Here is a 20,805-nt window from a genome sequence, read left to right as displayed (position 1 = left end):
ACAGATTACATTTATTGTAACTGCAGTGAAATGTCCACAACTTGTCCAAATATTTCCATCAAAACTGTCACAGTTATTTATTTTAATTTATATACAGACATCAGCCAAAGAGCAGCAGCTGTAACTAATAATACCACAGGGAAGAGGAAGCTGGTTGACCAGTAGCCGTTGTCACACACTTTGCAGCATAACTTCCTGCTTGTGCATCTGTGTGTGAGATTGTGGTTCTGACGGTAGGGCAGAGAGAGAAAGAGAGAGAGAGAGAGAGAGAGAGAGAGAGAGACATTTGGTGGATTGGGTAGCAAACGGCTTTGACAGTCACTAGCAGCGTTGCAGTTGACAGCAGCAGAGAGCAGAGTAATGGAGCCACAAGAGATCAGAGAGGGATACTTGGTGAAAAAGGTAAGAACTACTCGAAAATACAATTCATCTCCCTGGGTCCCATTTGTAGAGCTTGAACTTGTTCTTGTCAAGTGTAACATTTACAATATTATAGCAGAAATAATATTAAAACTGAAAGCTCCATTGGAACTGCAATGAAAGGTAGAGATGTTGTGAATTGCCAGAGATACTTAGAGGTTTGGCTTTATAGAAACGCACTCAATAAGTCGTGAAGAAAACACTGACTTCAAAGTGATGCAGTCGCAATAACAAATGTGAGTGACAGAATAAATGGCAGAAGGTGTCATAAAATGTTTAAGTTTTCAAACAATGATGAGACAAGTATCACAGTGGTGATGAACAATCACTAACTGTCAGTGCAGGTTTAAGGTTAGTTGATGCATCAGTAACTAAAACTGGGAAAGAAACTACAAACCTAAATATCCAAAAACCGTCACGACAACACAGTTTCCTGGACAAACAGGAGAATAAGGTTACTCCACATCTAGAGGAACAGTTGTGAATGTCACATTAAAGTTGCTACATAATACAGAAATACACACTTCTGTTCTACAGCTGCAACATGAACTCCAGTTCCTGCTTCTGCTCAGAGCCCAGAGTAAAACATGAAACGTGTTTTGGATACACACATTTTTCTAGCTCAAGCCCTTTGTGACCTTTTGCTTTTGTTTCATAAAGTGAATTTTAATTCATTACTTCTGTGTGCTTATTTATTCTTTTTCATTGAGTTTGTCCTGAAGCACTTTATAAACCCTGTTTCAACACGGGTACTATGAGTAGCCACAGATGTACATAATAGTCATGGTTGAAGGCGTTGTCAGAGAACATTTCTTCGTCATAGACAGAGTGGTGGAACAGTCAGAGATATTATGCAAACAGCTGATTAATGGTGTGGCTATTTCCATTCATGACTGTGTCAAGAAGAATGTAATGAAACACTAAGCTGAAAGTAAAAATTGGTCAAACAACTAACTTGTCCAGCAGTAAAAGCTCATGTAAAATTAAGAACGGACGAGCGCCAGATACCTCAATTGGTTATTTCATGTAGGCAGATTCTTAAAAAAAACAAACACACTACAACAAGGTCCTATATATTTTTTAATATCAACAATGAATTGATCAGATCAGTATTTTTTCTGTGTAACCAAACCTTAAAATACAGCTTATTCCTTTGTTGTAGTGCATTGTGGTCCAAATGTGTATCAATCAAGTGGCTGAAAGTAGTCACTAACAAATGCACTATATATTGCTGTTTAAGTATTGTTTGCTAAAAAACTACAGTTCCAAGCTGTTAGGGAAATGACTGTCTTTTTAATAATGAAAATGAAACTAAATATTTATAACCATTTATAACCAAGGATTACTTCTTCATTTTTTTTTTTTTACAAATCCATTTGGGGATGTGTGCCACAAACAGGGCAAAGAGGACAGAAAGTACTGAGAAATGAACTAAATCATTGTGGGGTTTGCTATTTTCATCAGATTTGTGAACATTAAAAAAGTCCCAATTCATGTTAATACCTGTGGGAAGAGAAATCAGCACTGTGTATTTATGCCTCTGGTTTTTGCATACACAGATTTTTAGTATTGAACCTATATACAATTTTATGCTCCTCCAAAGAACAGAGCTAAACATGGACGGGGATGTTTTAAAGGTCTCAAATATTATACTTTTGTTTTATTTGAAGTTTTGATATCCATAAAAAGTTATATTTGGGGGTTTAAGTACCCAAAACATGTCAATGTAGTTTTCTGAGTGATGGAATATAAATATTGCAGATATCAGATAAACACTCCAAAGAAACCAAATCCTGCAAAGCTGGATTGTGGGTCCGGATAGGCCAAGCTTGAGACATGGCTGGGAGTGGTGACTGCTTTGTTGTGACATCACAACTTCACAGAAGCCCCAATGGCTTGTTTTACAGCAGTTTCTGAATATGGGCTGTGTGCATTTCTCCATGGACTGAGCGCTTCGTTACTTTCACAGTATTAATATAGAACCTAGACCTATTTTATAATTAAAAAAAAAAAAGACATGGAAAACTCTATTTATACAATTTGAGACCTTTAAGAATTAACTACATCTCCATATTCCTTACTACTCAAATAAATTATGACTGGTTCAGTATTCTGCTACATCGTGCAGGACGTGAATAACGTGAATGACAAGAATGACAGCCACAGTCGCTCAAAAAGCAAGAGCTGATATTCCAACATTGTTCCGTTCCACTTCCCCTGCATAGTTGAATTATTTGAGCACAGCCACAACTCTGCACACAGCTTTCCTGTGATGCTTGAAGGGGCGTGTTTGAAGGTTGTTTTGGTAAGACTTTGTTTCTAACATAAGTTATTTAACTTTAAATGTTATAAATTCTCAGGAGCATGCCATGCTGAGAAGACTCACATTGGTCAGAACAACCCTTCTCCTATTCCCTGAGGGAATGAAGGGAGCAGAGGACATTGCAAGCTGAACAGGGCATGATAGGGTTTGCTCAAAACCAAACCCAGTCAACTGGATCATTTATTTAAAAAGCAAACAAACAACAAACAAACTCAAACTGGTCAAGAAAGGGGTTGCCAAAGTCAGGGTTTTTTTCTTCAGCATATGAATAAACCAGAAGTCTTAACTGTAGATTCATTTCTGCATTTTCATGCCCTAATACATGATCAGCTAAAAATAATCTACTTTCATTTTTTGGATTGTATGTTGATCTTTCACCTCATGTCAGCAAACTCGGCGTGGGAAACAAAAAAGAATATTTAGAGAGAAAATCATGTCAAACTAGTAATTAATTAGGCATTTTCATGTTATGTCATCTGAATAAAAAGTTAACTCTCTCTTTATGTGAAACTTTTGTACTTTTGACGTATCAGTGAGCTTCCATGAACACTGCATCAGATTTGAAGGTCACTGTTGAAAGTAAGAAGCGTGATGTACGGCATTATTCATGGTAGTAATATTTGGACGAGAGAAGATGAGGAGGATATCAAAGTAACAGACATGAGGACTTTTGGGGTTTACACAGAGATGTTAAAATAGGACTAAATCAAAAATATTCAGTCAATGTACAACATGCCCTTTGTAGCAACTGCTTCCTCGACCAATACTTTTGCTCAAGGCCTGTGGTCACCTGTCTGTATTGTTATTGATCCTCAGGGTACGGTGCTAAACTCCTGGAAGGCAGTGTGGGTGGTGCTGTCAGATGATGGGATAGAATTCTATAAAAAGAAAACAGACCATTCTCCGAAAGGAATGATCCCACTAAAGGGAGCAACACTCCTCACTCCTTGCCAGGACTTTGGCAAGAGGACGGTAAGAAAATTATACCCTATACCTAAAGGTATATGTATCAGAACTAGTATTGAAGAATAATGCTGTGAAAACTCTCAACATTTTCAAAATAAAAATTTTTCTCAAAATTGGTTAAATTTAAATTTTCCTCATATCTAGGGGAAAATGTCAAGAGAAAACAGAAACTATAACAGTGTGACTGACTAATAATGCATTAATGCTCCATTTAGCTGGTTTTCAAGATTACGACTGACAAGAAGCAGGACCACTTCTTCCAAGCCTCACATGTGGAGGAGAGAGAGTTTTGGGTCAAGGACATCAAGAGAGCCATTACCTGTCTGCAGGGGGGGAAAAAGTTTGCTAGGAAGTCCACAAGACGCTCCATTCGCCTGCCTGACACAGTAAACCTGAAGTATGTTCTGTGACACCTTTTTGGTGGTGGAAATAATAATTCGAGAAGAGCTGTTGATGGATTTATTTTATTCTAGGGATTTACCTTAGCTGAGCCCCACATTGTTTGTAGTGACAATAAAGGCATCAGTCCAAATTTTAAGCAATTTGTGGAAATGTGTCTTTGATATCAGGCAGGAAACAAAAACAGTCTGTTGATTTAGCCAGGGAAATTGTAACTGTTGCTGGCAGGTTTTATCAGCTGTAGTGAGTCAGCCAACTAAGCTAATGTTAAGTAATGTGATTTGGTTGAAAACTCAGTAGCTCATGAGTAACCTGTAAAGGGATCTTAAATATCCACTTGACAGCCAGACACATTAATTATGCTGCCTAGGTTTGCCATGCTTAGTTACAGTTGCTAAGCTGTTATTTTCCCAATGGCTGTTTGGGGCAGGGTTTAAGTAAAGGGTCAATTGCTTGTGCTTAGTAATAGAGTGATAGTATGGGAAGACATGTTGACAGTGTTCACATTGTGTTTTCCCAGTGAGCTGTACACACTGATGAAAGATCAGGATGATGGAGTGAAAGAGTTAAAACTGGAGCAGGACAATCGAGTCTTCAATCACTGCTTCACTGGTACTGCCATTTTGGTTTTATTGATGTTACAACCTGTTTTTTGAATGGTCTCACAATTTTCACTCGTTCCCTATTTTTGCTCAGGCGCAACAGTGGTTGAGTGGCTGATTTCAAATGAGAAAGCAAGAAACAGGCCTGAGGCCCTGATGTTAGCAACAGGGCTCCTGAATGAAGGTTTTCTCCAGCCTGCAGGAGACCTGGCAAAAGATGGAGCTGAGACTGGAGAGCAAACAGCCTTCTTAGATCAGACAAAGGCTCTTTACTACTTTGTAAGTTGATGCATGATGCATGTCAAAAAGTTACTATGTGACATAATATTTTATGGTTATTAGAAATTGAATTTTTTATGTCTTTTTTCATAAATACAGAGAAAATATCAGTATTAATAAGGTTGGGGCTATTCATTCATTCAAAAAAAAATATATGTGTGTGTGTGTGTAATGTTTGTGTGCATGGCTGTTCTTTGTGGCAGGCAGACAGTGGATTCTTCTGTGAAGGCTACTCCAGTGATGAAGATGTGCTTGTGAAGGAAGAATTCAGAGGAAACATCATAAAACAGGGGTGCTTACTTAAACAGGTGAATCAGAAAGAAAGCACAAATATCACAGTGTTTTAGTTGCACTTCCTGCTTTTACACTGTTATTTACAAGAAAAATAATAACGATGAGAAGACATTGTACTATGCTGGCACTCCTTGTAATTCGTCACACTCACTGAAAGAGGAAGTGTGCTTCACTTTTGCTTGTTTGCTGTTAAGTGGTGTTCAGCTCATCTGATGAGTTATTTCTTCACAGGGACATAGGAGAAAAAACTGGAAGGTGCGAAAGTTCATACTGAGAGATGACCCTGCGTTTATGCATTATTATGACCCCTCAAAGGTAAACTTTCTGACTTGTACAAGCGGAAACACAGAAAAGAATCACTTCAGCACAGTTTCCTCTTCTCACATGTTGTTTCGCTCCTAGTTTATTTCTTCTTTTGTCTCATTTCTCTCTTGGTGTCAGGGTGAAGACCCTCTGGGCTCGATCCATCTCCGTGGGTCTGTGGTTACAGCTGTGGAGTATGTGCCTGATGGTGAGTGAGACCATTGCCTCATGAGAAATATGGCTAGTTGCATCACTACTGTGACAGACTGTGACGAGGAAATATAATTGGTGTTTACTGCCAGTAGTTTCTCTTCAAGTCATCCCTTTTAACTCCTCCTACTCATCTCTTCCTGGTTTCAGCCAAAAAATATGACATTGACGGCAACCTCTTTGAGATCATCACCTCAGATGAGGTTCACTACTTCCTCCAGGCTGCTACAGGCGAAGAAAGAAAGGAGTGGATCAAAGCAATACAGGCAGTGTCAAAAAGTGGAAAATAACAGGAACAGCGGAGCAGCAGTGCAGTGTCTGCCAGGCACAGTTGATCCTACTGATCTTAAAAGCTTGATAGATCTGTAATTATGTTTAACAGTGTGTTAGCTAAGTGTAACTAAAACATTATCTTAATGTTGTGCTGTGTCATTCTAGATTAACTGGAATGTTTCTCCTCTCTATACACTATCAAACCATGATGTTTTTGTGAAGTATGTAACTAACTAAAGAGAAATAAAAGTTATATTGTCTACATTTAACAGTATAAAGTTTTATCACTAATGCCAAATTACATTTGTGTATAAAAATGATGTCACACTGTTGTGATGTGTGGCAATGAATTAAGTGAAAGGGCAGACACAAACCACAGAGGGCAACTCCAGGGTTGTCTACCCCAGTTCAAGACATACCTACCTAATGGCTACCTAAGAAGCACTTTTAAGAGAAAGTGGCAGGAAATACTGGAACGAGTTGAGAAAAGGAACCCTAAACACTTAAGGGTGATGCTCTAGAAAATGCATCAGCCATAACATTTTCAGAAGCTTTAAGTTGCCGAATATCCAGCTGGAAGGACTTTAGGAACAAGCACCATCTCATCAAGTGTTGATTTTGGTTCTGTAAAGAATGCAGAAATGTGTGGGGGTTATGATCAGTTTACACCACCAAATGCCTGCACCCGCTACTTATGTGTATCTCAAAGTGCTGTAATGCCCAAATCAATGAGAGTGCCTCATTATCTACAACTGAGTAGTTTAGCTGGTAGGCGTTAAACTTGCAGATGTGTCCAAGAGGGAACATATGAACACAGGGTGGTACAGCTCATTTAATCTAGACTGTGGCAAGTATCCAAGCAATGACTCAAGTTTAACCAGGGTCTCCAGGGTTTTGGATTAGTATGGAGTTTGACTGCAGCTATAACATCCTCTTGACCAACCAGGTCATAAGGAATAGTGACAGCAACAGGCTTTGGTTCCTGACTGGGTTAGGGTGCTTTGTTTTTTGCTTTAAGTGTTGGGCATTAATTTTTCCAGTAACTTTGACCCAAACAAAGGTTACAACTTCAATTTGCATCCCCTTTTCCCCACCAACCATTATCAAACACCTTGGCACAGGACTCTCCACCTCACCACCAAACTTAGCCGGGCGGCGAGTTATCCTTCCCTCTGCAGGTATTATATTGTAGCGAGAGTGAGGGGGATTCCCCCAGTGAGTGACGTCAGGAGAGGGGACTCCTGTGTGTAATTAATGATTTGGTGCAGCTGTGACTGATGGCAACATGGGAAGAGACAAACAGTGAAAAGATGGGCAGAGGGAGCATGACGGTGTTGGTTTTTGTAGTTTTAATAGTATGGAGTGGGAGGGCTGATTAAAGGGGAAGTGACGAGTCATGGGCGGGGCAGTGTGCCTTACCTGTAGTGCCTCCTAGCGGAGGGTGTCAGCATGTCAAGTATTGCCTTATGCTAAAGCTTAGCCATGTGGGGGTGGTTTGTCAGTATAGCGTGCCGTGTTCAAAGGTGTGCCTCAAAAGCTAGTAAGACTAGCCCTGTGTGTAGTGTGGGTAATGTGTGTTTAGAGCAAGCCTTTTGTGTGCTGTGGGTAAAGTAAAGGAAGCCGTGTTCCCTCATGACTGTCGCCTTGTCCAGCTGAAGCTCTCCACCCATTTCTATGAATTTCATGATACTGTATTAATAAAGATTGTTCCTTTTTGTATACTATCCCTTCCCTCTGTGTGTTTATTCAAGGGTTCTGACATTTTTAGCACTTATTGCTGGGTAAACCCACATTTATTACAATATGCATTCATGTGTACTCATCAGCTAGAAATGGGTCTCTATTACTTTTTTAACCTAATGCTAATTATGAAGTAACATGTACTGGGAGGATATCATGAGAACTAAAGAGTTAATTCCCTCAACTTTCAATGCTTTTCACTTCAGAAGCTGTCAACCATCGCCTGAACTGTATGTTCAGCTCACAGACAAGTTCAACATATGTCTGGCTCACTGACCTCCATAGCTTCCTGAACTGCTGACAATAAGCTTCAGGCACCAATTCATAAGCTTTTTGCAGTGCAGGATTAACCTTGTGATAGTCCTCACTGTCAGCTATGCTTAGTGCAGAAAATGCTTCTTGGGCTTTACCAGTGAGCAGACATTGTAAGAGCAACTTCTTCTCTAGATCAGACCACTGTCATGTTTACAGTTTAAACAACCAAAATAAGTATCCACATCCATCTCATTAAATTTTGGTAATAACCTCAAGTTGTATGCTACATCAAAGGTTGCTGGGGAAACCCCAAGAGAAGATGGGTAAGATTTACCCTCTTCAATCAGGTCCAATCTATAACACTCCTGTTGCAATTCAAATTCATGCAACCTTGTAGTTACATTTAGCCTTTCAATCTCAGTTCTTGCTACCATTGATGAATCCTGTGCTTGTTCGTCCTGTTCATTTTCCTGCTTATACTGCAGCAGAAGTAGTTTTTTTTCTGTTCAAAGGGTCACCAAAGTAAGACAAAGGAAAATTTGACCTTCCCTGCAACAGGGGGCCAGGTGCTGTTTCCTCAATGGCCATCACATCATTTTTTGAGCAACTAAGCGCTACTAGGGTGGGTAGAACTTTAAGCTGTCTTAACTGAGCCCTTAAAATGGTCCACATAGCATCTTTATTAATCTGTTTAGGAAGATCTAATTTATAATTTTCTCATAGCTCAATACCTGGTTTTAAGTACACTCACCCAACATTTGCAATCAGGGGCACTGCACAAATTCATACAAGGTATCTGTCCTTTAAACAAGACCAAAACAGACAAATACTCGAACCACTAAATCTGATATCAAATGACACAACATTACCACCATGTTACTCAAACCAGACAGACCTTATATGGCAAACAGCCATCAACCAGCCACTTAGTCATTATGCCTAAACCAGGCTACACACCAAACCTTTACCCTGGTATATCTGACAATTGTCTGTTTGAACATGTAAGGCAGGAAAGAGGCTGTCATTTCAGTTTGAGGCTTATTATTTTACCCGGTGTGGTTTTCCTCTGTGTTCACTTGTCTTTCAAAAGTATGAGATAGTTTGAGCTATCATACAAGCGCACTCAGTTTCCTGAGTGTGAAGTGTGTGAGTCTGAATCATATTCTGCCTTCACAGTTCATTGCCACTTTGTGGCTTTTAGGCGTGCATGTGTGAGAAAATGTATGTTTTGTATGTATTCAGTATCAGCCACAGTATGAATGATGACTGGAGTCAAGAAAATTAAAGAACTTCCAGTTTATGACAACTTGATGCTTAATTTCATAGGGCTGGACATCGGTTCTGTCAGTCCTAATTATATTATACTTTTACCAATAAAGTGTTTCCTCCAACAAGGCATACTGAATCACTTTGACAGCACTGTCACTTTTCTGGGTAACAGGTACCAATGACTCACTTGCTTGCTTGCTCACAGAGCTGTTATTTTCTCACCATCTACTCTTCCGTACAGCTCATATGGTAGATAAGTAATCCTTGATTCAAAGAGAAAAATCTGAACTAGTCAAATAAAGTAACAATACTAATGTTTGGTGGATTGGAGCCATAATGATTGCACTGACTGGTTTGGGAAGTTTCTTTACAGATTGTCTGATGTTTGTAGAAGGGTGGGTATAAGCTATATGGTTTTGACTGCTGCCTTTTGACACTGAGTCATTATCTTGAAAGTGTGAATTGCACATTTCTGTTTTCAGTTTCAGTTGTTATTTATAAGAAGACCAAAGTTAAGATCGATCACTTACTGTGATGTTTCTATTTTCATGATCAAATAATTGTTATTGACAATCAGTCCCAAAACACACATTAAATTTGGCTGTCTGCATGTGTGGGTGTTTTACCATTTTAACACAGGAGGGCACTATATATCAACCTAAGACTGTTGCTGTGAGTCATAGCTAAACAGGGTCTTGCTTTCAATGGTTGATGGTCAATTAACTATACTCGAAAAACATGGTCAAAAGTCAAACTGCTTACACATTGTACACATGTAATGCTGTCAACACCCTGTGGTTCATAACCCACATACAGTCTCAGAGCATGGTTTACGTATGTCCTTCTCAATAGGAAACAAAATCAGTCATACTTCTGTGAATCATGTTTGGAAGACAGGGACTGTGCCCATTCAATAAAATACATTCAGAATGTTTGTTGATCCCCTTGAAGGTCAAATAGATACAAACAGGGATGTGGAGCCCACCACACTGGGAGAAAAACACAAATAATTCAATAGAGACACCATCACAGAATGGTCACCAGCACCACCCACAGTCAATCTTTTCTGATCAGTAAGTGATGGAGGCAGATTAAAGTGTGGCATCAAGACACAGCAGCTCTTTTAACCATTGGTTAAAAAAACAAACAAGAAAAAAAACTGATTCTGGAGGAGGAGAAAGCATCCCACTGCCCACGCTGTTCAACCAACACACTGTCAGCACAGATGGAGATAGTGAGCTGCTATTCCAGCAGGCAATGCAGTTCAACAACTGATACAGTAATGAATAAATGATTAACTATTGATTTCTTTTGTTAAGAAAAATGCAGTGTTCTTCCTTATAATGACCACCTGATGAAAACCATATGAAAATTCAATACAGTTAAAATACAGTCAAAAATGTACTTATGTACTGTAGGGTTGATGTTTTCACAAAATGATTTAAGAGGTTTTTTTTAAATCCTCTTCTCAGCTGAAAAATAAAAGAAAAAAAGAAAGAGCAGAATCTATCAAACTTCCTCCACTGGAAAATGGGAGAAATAAATCAACAAACAAGCAGTCGTACAGAAAAACAATCTTTTATCTAATCCTACTCACTCTCATGTCGATGCTTTTAAAATGCTTCTTTTTCTCTTTAGTTTTTGGCACTCTGAACACTATGCCAGCTCTATACCACCAAGAATCAGAGGGGAACAAATTTGTAAAGTAATGTTATGTGGGAGGGAAAAACTGAACACAAACATGGCTAAGTTGCCTACTTCCATGTAGTAAGAACACTAAGAAGCCAAATTGTGACTCCTCCAGCTGTCAAGATTTTTTCTATATTTTAATTTAACTAATTGCACAATAAAGTTGTCATTTTTTTTAACCTCTGATCTTTATGTCTCTGAAGTCACTCAAATCTAAAATAGCAAAGTGTTTTAGTGCAGCGTTGACTTATCCTTGGCATGGTTTAACAGGTAGCATTTACTTTGTAACTGTCAATAAAACTACAGTATTACTAAGTCGTTGTGTAACATAGATAACATAAATATGTGGCTGACAACATCTCTACTGTGTGATCGGCACTATAGTGGCATAGTGACAGTGGCAATGAACAATTCTGATGTTTTCCACGTGCTGTTCCATTCAATTGCAGGAAGATGACCACTTCTCTATTGTTTAGTGTAAAGTGTAAAATGGAAAACGCATGTGAATGGCATTTTTAAGTTCATCAGAATTCATTTGGGGATGGAGTCAGAAACATCAGGCAGCTTTCTGGCTCAGACCTGGGTTTGGCTAAATCAATCATTTGACAACCTTTTTTGACCAGCATGGAACAAAGCTTACCTCACCTTTGACTGGCGACTCCCCAAGTGGAGTCTTTTATACAAGTCTGCTCTCAAAAAACATGGTTTTAAGATTGGATCTGTTCCCTGTTGTTAGATCACAGTTCAGTTTCTGCCCAGGTAGAGTATTTCAAAGCTCTTCAGACTAAAAGCCCATCTTCAACAAACTGTTCAACAGACACAGACTATGTCTACAAGATTGGACCTGTTACCTATTAACAGCATTTAAAATTAGTATACGCTTTCTTTGTTCTAACTTCAAAAGGTTCTGATGTCTGACTCCCCAGCTAACACATTATGTACTGGAGATGATATGTTTTTGTTCTTTGTGGAAAGACATATTCAGAGAACTTCATCACTTATTAAGTGACAAAAATGGTCATATACATATAAAAAGAAATGTAATATTCATTTAACACATTCCCATTGTTGCAGGATAAATCTTTCCATCTTGGCTAACATGACACTTTACACTGATATTCTGTGATGTGCAAAATGAGACGCCACCTCATCTTTGATAAAAAAAAAAAGTGATCTGAAGCTGAGCTGCAGTTCAAACATACAATTCCACTGATGACGAAACCGAACAATCCACAAAAGCTTTAATGGGAATTTGGAAGAAAATATCTTCTGGTGGACATAGAGGTCTAACTGCTTCAGAGATCAGGGATACATCTGCTATTGAGGTCTGCATAGGTCCATCCAGCTGAAGATGAGTCACTGAATGGTTGATGAGAATGAAAATGATGTGACTCACTTCACAGTCAAAAGATCTCTGGGAGATTTGGGCAACCTGTTAAAAAGTGTTCTCCTCCACCATCATCAAAACAGGAAGGGTGGCGTTCATCCCTCCAGTAGATTTTGAGAGACTTGTGGAATATTGGGCATAGCGTTCAGGTACATGCAGAAAGAGTACTGAAGTCAAGAATAGTGAGTGTTGGGGCCCAACCATGCAGTTACTTTATGCGCAAGCTTTGTTGTCTCTGCTAAAAGATGGAAAACCGAAGCATTTAGTTAAAAGTGGCCTAAATCTGCATAATGAGCTTTAGGAGGCACAGGTGTGGTCAATATTACAAACTCAATATGTCATAAAAAGACCATGATGCTTTGCTTCTCTATATTTAAATGTAGTTGATTGTTTTTGATTTTGTTATCTTTAAACTCCACATTTCCCTTTCTCTTTCTTTTTTTCAGGCTTACTCACATGCACACATGTGCATTTATTTAATAATAGCCCACCCAAAACAATATATTCTTGGACAGTCTGTGTTATTTGGCATGCCAGGTCAGCATGAATAAAGCAACAACTTCCATGTAGCAATAGTTGCCTACAACAGAAATGACAGAATAATTACTCCCTATAAGAATGGATTATTTCAAAGAATGACCCTCCCCCTGCACATGATGTGGATAACAAACACTGAATCCATTAACTCTAGAGTGAGGAGCATACAACAGACTGTGAAAACTTTGTCACAGTCCCTGCATGTTTGACACTATGATACTCTGCATACAATTCTCTGAGCTCCCACATTTCTGTACAAAGTAAGCAAACATATAAATACATGAAGTACATATAGTAGAAAATTAAATATCAGAGCTGTTGTGGTGATTCATTTAAATTGATATATGAAATACAGTTTGCCCACCCAGTTCAGATGTGCTTTTTGGACTTAGAAAAACATAATGACCACATCCTCCAGGCTGTTTTGTGGACTAAAACTAGAAAATGACCAAAATGCAACTAAAACTAATGTGTGTTTTTGTCAAAAAAAACAAAAAAAACAAGACTAAAGCCAATTCATAATCAAGTGTTATAAGCTTACCTCTGTACAGCCTGTTTAAAGGGGCTATTTGTAAATTTTCTCTGCCGCCGATTGTGGTTTTTAGCTGGGAGGGGATGGTGGTGACTGTCACCTGACAAGAACTTTAGCCATTGTTGTCCTTATAATACAAGAGGTTACAATATGTCCTCTGAGCAGCACTATGTCTTCTGGACAGATTGAAGGTTAGCTGGTTAGCGTGCTAACTTCAGTCGAAGTAAAGACATCAGAAACAAGAGTTGACATTGGTGTTACTTTCCACCACTAGAGACAGCTCTTGGCGACTAAATGAATAAAGTCTGATGTTGAAGTTGTAACTTTTCTTCTACACTGGTTTGTAAACAGATTTTGATGCTAAAGTTGACTATGTAGCAATACCAAAACTTGCAAATAGCTACTTTAAGGTATATTTAAGTTTTAGATTATTGGCTGTGGAGGAATTACAAAAGATATCTGAAAATGGACTTGCTGAAGCCTAAAGTCGTTAGTTAAATCTATTTTCATGAAAAGAAAGCTTCCCTTTAAACACATTATATCCCACTATCTGTTCTAGCCTGTCCTCCAAAACTGATTCATTTGCAAATGCATCAGGAGCCTTTCTACAGACCTCCCTCACAGGCCCATAGGGAATAATTGTCTTTTTGAAACAAAGTGCATCTATGTTACTGTGTTGAAAAGCCTTTTCCATCCTTACAAATTTTAACCTGATGTTTCCAAGTCTTCAATTTAAAGTACAAAATAGTTTGTTTGTCAGTACCTTCCAAAATGACTCGCATGAAGAAAAAGATTACTCTCAAGCTTTTTGTCATCTGTCATTCTTACAGTTAACAAAAACTAGTGGTTTAAGGTGAGGGGAAGATCACCTTTATGACAGCACTTTCCTCAACTGAGAGAGGGAGGTCATTATTGCAAGAAGAGGTCACTTGTTAGGAAAATGGAAACATACAGTTGGTTGTTTTGACATTGTGAACCAACACTTTGAACCAAAGACCTAAGCAGTCATTTCTCTGAGTGGCACAATCACCCAAAAGTAATGCACTTTGAGCTGCCATGTTTCATAGTACAACAAGCAAGGTTGACAAGAGGGCAGAAGATGCTTGAAATAATTCACAGAACTTGTCATTTTAAAAGGTCATGCTGGAAGCATTTCAGTCTGGAATATTAAATTTCCAGACACTATCACCTCACTTCACCTCAGTTTGTCCTGGGCTTCATTCAACAAAACATGTGTCCTTGTAGTAGAAACAATTGTGTCAGTATACAGTCTTTGATTATGAATAGAAAGTAATGGATCCAATTTAATGAGAGGTTATAGAACTGACTAAACCCCCAAGGACATAAATTTCATGTTAAATTCATCAACTATACTGTAGTGACAAGGAAGTGTTAGTTATAGTACTTGGCATTCAACTGGATTAAGGTGGATGTCTACCAAGGGTGTTATCATCAATGTCAAATAGGCAATAGTTTTATGAGTATAAACTTTATAGGAATATATTTAGAGGTAAATCTTTTGACTGTAACGATGCATCTGTAAGCTGTTTGCTGTTGCTAAAAATTCACGACTTGTTTTATATCTCAACAACTTGACATCTGTATCAATAGTCTGAATGCAAAGTCAGATTGATAACATATTAAAACAAGCCACTAATACAGTATATGTGTACATGTTTATGACACTGTTTCCGACTAATATTGTTTTAAGTTTAGTTAGATAATACTTCTCATTTCATGCGAGTTGCACACATACAACATTTTCTCCTTATTTTTCTTGTTTACCCTCTTATCCCCCAGGAGGAGAAGCCATTTCCAAAGCCAGCAAACCAGAACACTTAATTTTCTATTACTCTGAGGGCCCCTCCACGGCACCAGAGAGGCTCATTGGATTTGTGCTGCAACTGTCCAGGTCACAATAAATGACCAGTTCAATAGTGTAAAAAATAAGGTTTGCCACAGCAAGAGAGAGTAACAACAGGGACATAACATATATAGTGCTATTATTAATTAACCTTTTGTTTTAGTTGAATTAATAATAAAGAATCTGTTACATTTTTATCTATATACCTGGCTTTATTAGATCACAGTGTAGGTCAAAGGGAAGATCTATATCAATGGGACAAGTACAATATCACTGACAAACAATAAAAGCGAAGTAAATATTATGGGTTTTTTTGTACTAAAAGATGTCTCCTTCCATTGTCTTTTATAACTTTGATAACTCTTTTCCTTTGCTTAAAGTAATCAATTTTCTATATCATCACGGTGTCTTCATGTCTGACAATGAGACCTCTGACCCATGCAGACAGTAAGTTAAAGATGTTATTGACAAAAGCCCTCTTTAGTATTTGAGCTGGTGAGATTGTTATTGATGGATGGTCTTGAAAGGTTGATGAGACCTTGTCCACATGTTCAGCTATGCTTACTTGTCCTTCTCCTCTTCCTCTCTGATGTTATAGAGGGGCTAAAATCTGGCCTTGGCAGGTTGTCATCGCTATGCCGTTCACATCTTAGGAGGGTAGAGCCACGCTAACAGATCATGACACAGTGGGATGGATGTTTTCCTGTTCGATCTTATGCCTGGTGGGGCTGAAAGTCAGAAAACATTTTGCTCAGCAGGATGTGATGCAGGCTTGAAGAATAGAATGACATGCATACACCACATACTTAATTATGTCCTGTAACATTACCATGCTCAAGTTTTACATGAGAAACTGCTAATTATTAATAAACTGGATTATTTTTCTTACCCTATAGTGTATTGTTACATGTCCAGCACTGTAAAGCGTCCTTTTGCTGATAACCAATAAAGATTTAAATAGCTATTGCTTTACATCACATAATTAACATTCTCAGTGTGTCAACGGCAAGACAGCAAATTGTTATTTACCTCAACGTGTTGGCAACCCTGCTGAGCAGGTCGTACTGTAGCTCTGTGAATCATGTCAGTTTCATGATTGATGACTGAGAGCAAAAATGGAGTCAATTAGAAAACAGCCATGGCCTTATGTAAATGCTGAGCTCCATCAGTTGATTTTAAAGAATGTACATGTAATATTTATGCTGAACCTAAGAGTTTGTATGTATAAAAGTAACAAATAAAACAATAAAAATCTGACCAATTTTAAGAACAATGAATAATAAGATTGTTCTTTAAAATAAAAACACACAGCTTCCTCTCAGTTCACACCCTGTGGTTTAGAGCTACCTGTGACACTGTATAACAAAGGTCAATGGACAAATGGGCACTTATTCATTTAAGCTGTTAAAGGAACAGTATTGATCAAATTGTTCTCTAGTGAGCACAAACTGAGGCTGAAATCAGAATCATTATTCGTGACCAGCCAAAGATTTGCTGTCACAGGAGGTCTGCAAAGCTGTGGGCCATGTGAAGGTAGAAAAGTACACGATAGGTGGCCTTAACAGCCCTGGTTTGTTGTCTAATCGTCATTTGTCCACTGAACATGCTAGCTCCCGGCAACACCTATACCCACCTGCTGATCTGCCAGAGGAGATTCTTGCCAGTTTCTTGATGAAATTGGGGGAACTTCTTTCCCGTCAAGAAAGAGCAATAGTGCTCTGATATCTGTCTGTTAGATAGAGCCAGGAGATGGTTAGCTTAGCTTAGCATAAAGAAAAAACAACTTTTTGTCTTTAAACCACTAACTTTGCTACTTAGGAGGAGGAATACCGTTATGTGGAGAAACTATTGATGTATGGAACATACTGAATAAAGAGTACTGTCTGGATCTGGTCTGGATCACCATTTGTGACTGCAGCTGTCCTCCATGAGGAAGCAAACTACAAGCCTTTAGAGCCACCTTTCAAGCCCACAGGCTTTGCGTTTTCAATGCTCAAAGGTCAAATATCAGTGGATTTGTTTCTCTAAAATAGTTTAATACAGAAATGGCTGCCATGTCACAATAAGTGGCATCATAGGGCACTGTATTTGTTGAATCACATTAACGGGTGAGAGTTCTAATAAATGGATGGAACAATTTGGGTACCAATAAATGCTGATGTCTGTAAATTGAATTCCCATTAAAGGAAAAGAAGGGTGTCTGTGTTAGGAAGGCAGTTTGCAGTATGAGCCAGCTACATTTAGGAAGGAAAAGAAAGAAGCAACTTCTTGTTAATGTCAATTGTAGCTTCCTGGACAGACTCATCTTGTTGGATCTGCTTCTATTGACAGTCAAACTGGTCGACAATATAAGGAAAGCTTTTTATACACCACACAGCCTGAAGTTGTAACATGAAGTGTTGTGAAGTTCAAGCCAAGCACTCTGGATAGACTCACTGTGCTGGATCAACTCCTGATGAAACTGAGAGGAGCTGGGCAGACAGGTCATGAGACAGACCCATCACTGTCCCACAGATGAACATCACACACACACACACGGGTCAGACTGTATACAGCCTGGTGGGAATGCAACATCATACCCCTTTTACATGTAAAGTGAATTATCAACATCAAGTAATTTTGCATGTCTTTGACTTATCGAGACTTTTTAAATGCTCAATGCTCTCTTCAACATATCAATAGTAATAATCACTGTTTTAACTATGGGGAGACAGTAGTTGGAGTCTGTCTAACAGAGAATGAGTAACTGGCTGAAAGATGTCAAAGGAGGATGACTCAGACTCTTAAAAGCAAGTGATGGTGGACTGTTGAAGATGGTGAAATGATGGCACATTCATTCTGAAAGATCCATTAAAAGAACTGTAAAGTTGTGAATTGACATACATGCATTGTTTATGGTTGTGATGTCGACACAAAACAAGAGTTATTGGTCAAAACATTGTATATGGCTGGAACACATCTTTGGCTATTTGCATTCTGTCTTCTGTCAGCTGGTTTCAGTTTGCTTCTCTCCTACTTTCTGTGATCACATATACATTTCAATACAGCTGAATTTCCAATAAATTGTTTTTTTTTTTTTAATTAATATAAAAAAAATGCTCACTCAGAAAATTACAAGCTCATTCACATCAGCTGTTGTCAACATAGAGAGGTGTGCCTGCTGGGAAACTCCGACCTTGAATAGTAGCAACTGTCTTTTATGGAAAGCAGCTAAGATTAGTCCAAAATGTCGTTAGATTTGTCGCTAGGTGCTTCTTTCCTTCGGGGTGGATGTTACGACTCATATTGAAAGAGCAATGGCCAATAGAGAAAGTCCATCACTCAACTGACAGACCAATAGTGTAACTTCATCACTCAGTCAGTCAGTCACCTACATTCTCATATATGACTGCCCCTGCTGTTGCAGTCCAGCCAAAAATACACAACAGTTACAGAGGGTTTAGGAATAAATATGCTGGACATTGTTGGACGAAAAAATCATTTTATGGTCTGAGGAATACAGACCAGGTTCCTGCTGTTTGATGAGAGGAATAAAGGATAAGGATAATCCTTCCTGATTTCATGCAAAACATCATGCAGTGGATCAAAAGTCTACATTTGCACATGGTATGGAGTGTAAATTCGTGGCAGATTGAGCCCCTTGATAAAGTATTGGCAGAATACTACATCTAGACATCCCTGCCAGTCAAGTGTGTGTGTCCCTTCTCTTCATGGCAGGAGTGCATACACCTTCCTTTAATCACATTATTTTTGTGAATAAAGGATAATTCCTGGTGCCCAACAAAAAGATTCATTCTAGAAATGTGAGAATGAATTAATATTACAGGATTGCTTTGTGAGGTGTGCTATAATTAAAACCAATCCCAAAATTACCTGCATTTACAGAAGTCAAGTGAAAATCCAGTATTCATTCTTAACTTTTCAGGTGATTCAGCCTAATGATGATAGTCTATGTAACCCACCTGGTGTGTAATTCCACTTAGCAGGTGTATCCAGTATTTAGGTTCTATGAGGAGACTTGCATATAATGAGGCAGAGAAGGGAATTGTGACATTACTAAACCTCCTTCAATAACTTACAGCAACAACAGATTTCTTGCTTTTTTGTGATTGACTGTATTGTATTATTTTTTCCTTGCTTTCCTTGTCTTAATCCCTTTCAGTTATTAGAACAATAACCTTTCAAATGTCCAATGTCATTTGCAGTTATTGGAACCATAACTTGCCACACACTCTTTCATTCCACAGTTCTGAAAGTTGACCTCAGTAAGAAAACAACAAATAAAGACAAAAAAACATGAGCTCTGAAAAAATGAAATAGTCTGTACCCACAATATCCACTGTAATGTGAAATTAGTCTCTGTTATTTTACTCTATTTAGTGTCTGCACTCAGAGTCCTACCTCCACCCAGGGTTAGGAAAACTGTTCTTGTTCTCAGGATGAAGATGATGAAGATGGTGAGATATGAGGAATGATGAAGATCCTGCAAAGGGTGAGAAGGTGGTGATGAGGGAGGTAGAAATCCAGGAGGCATTGGGGTGATGGCAACTCGAGCCACACAGTTCAGTCTGGAATAAGTTCTCAACGAAAAAAAACAAAACAACCTGCACAAGACGTGCAGAGCAATTGTTTAGTTGTCCATATTATTTAACTCAGTCATTCTTTATAAAACTATAATTAATTAAAATTAACTTATTTCCATAACTATACATCTTAACAACATATAATCTCTAATTTATCTTAGTTTTACTTCACTTGTCCAGGTGACTAAAACATAACCAAAATATGTGACATCCAAATCGCTGTTTACCTGCATCTGAATAATTAATAACCAAACATTAACTCAACAGTTTCCCATATTTATATAATTCAACAATGTAAAGCAAAACCACACAACTGATAATCTGAGTGCTAATTTGCTAATTACCAATCAACTAACTCACCTGAATGCTCAAGGGGTCGGCAGCTCCGTGGCTTCTGTGTTTAGCCAGCTAGCTAACTAAGTCAGTTAAATACAAACGCCGGTTTGAGCCGGCAGCTCCGTGGCTTCTGTGGCTATTTAGCTAACAGCTAACTCACCGGGGTTCTCAATATAAATGCCACTTGAGTCGGCTGCTCCGTAGCTGTTGCGACACACTCTAATCTCTCTTTTATGTCGATTCACTTGTTACTCTTTCCACTTTTTCCAAGTGATAACCGTCTTTTATCAACTTTCCTGCATAGGAGCTATCGGCTGCCCGGTGTTGGTCTGTGTTTCTCTCCAACATGAATAAAATCGTGCCACTCCCACACTCACTTCACTCGCCACAGTACGCCAGTAGGGGGTGCTAATCTACCATAGTAACTGAGGGAGTAACTAATGAAATATTGTCAGATCTGTTTGATGACCTTAGACGAGACATTATAATAATGATTTTATTTCAATGGTCTTTTAAATTTAAATAAGATGATAACTGTGACTAG

General features: G+C 38.5%; 1 protein-coding gene and 1 long non-coding RNA gene across 4 annotated transcripts; one reads left to right on the top strand and one right to left on the bottom strand.

Moving 5' to 3' along the window:
• Positions 1-246: 246 nt before the first annotated feature.
• On the top strand, positions 247-6,333 carry plek (pleckstrin). Its single transcript, XM_056394566.1, has 9 exons — positions 247-402; positions 3,560-3,715; positions 3,925-4,106; positions 4,629-4,720; positions 4,805-4,989; positions 5,193-5,297; positions 5,515-5,598; positions 5,725-5,794; positions 5,947-6,333. Exons 1-9 carry the CDS (start codon positions 361-363, stop codon positions 6,084-6,086), a joined length of 1,056 nt encoding a protein of 351 aa, XP_056250541.1. The 5' UTR covers positions 247-360; the 3' UTR covers positions 6,087-6,333.
• A 9,200-nt stretch (positions 6,334-15,533) lies between these two features.
• Positions 15,534-20,729, bottom strand: LOC130180914 (uncharacterized). 3 transcript variants are annotated; one of them, XR_008829492.1, is made up of 5 exons: positions 20,286-20,729; positions 19,744-19,946; positions 16,976-17,071; positions 16,372-16,445; positions 15,534-16,070 (listed from the first exon to the last, which is right to left on the bottom strand). It is a non-coding gene; the product is annotated as an uncharacterized LOC130180914 (long non-coding RNA). The 3 variants fall into 3 exon arrangements; XR_008829494.1 differs by having other exon boundaries at positions 19,744-19,825; positions 20,422-20,715; XR_008829493.1 differs by having other exon boundaries at positions 19,744-19,825; positions 20,286-20,712.
• Between the last annotated feature and the right edge of the window lie 76 nt (positions 20,730-20,805).

This window comes from Seriola aureovittata, chromosome 14 (genome assembly GCF_021018895.1).
Source record: "Seriola aureovittata isolate HTS-2021-v1 ecotype China chromosome 14, ASM2101889v1, whole genome shotgun sequence".
Taxonomy (NCBI): domain Eukaryota; kingdom Metazoa; phylum Chordata; class Actinopteri; order Carangiformes; family Carangidae; genus Seriola; species Seriola aureovittata.
Note: the sequence above shows the minus strand (reverse complement) of the source record. Positions and strands in the feature narration are given on the sequence as shown.

Coding starts and splice junctions, on each gene's coding strand:
- plek (XM_056394566.1), top strand. CDS start 361: ATGGAGCCACAAGAGATCAGAGAGGGATACTTGGTGAAAAAG. Junction 403..3,559: donor AGGGATACTTGGTGAAAAAG/GTAAGAACTACT, acceptor ATTGATCCTCAG/GGTACGGTGCTAAACTCCTG. Junction 5,795..5,946: donor TGTGGAGTATGTGCCTGATG/GTGAGTGAGACC, acceptor TCCTGGTTTCAG/CCAAAAAATATGACATTGAC.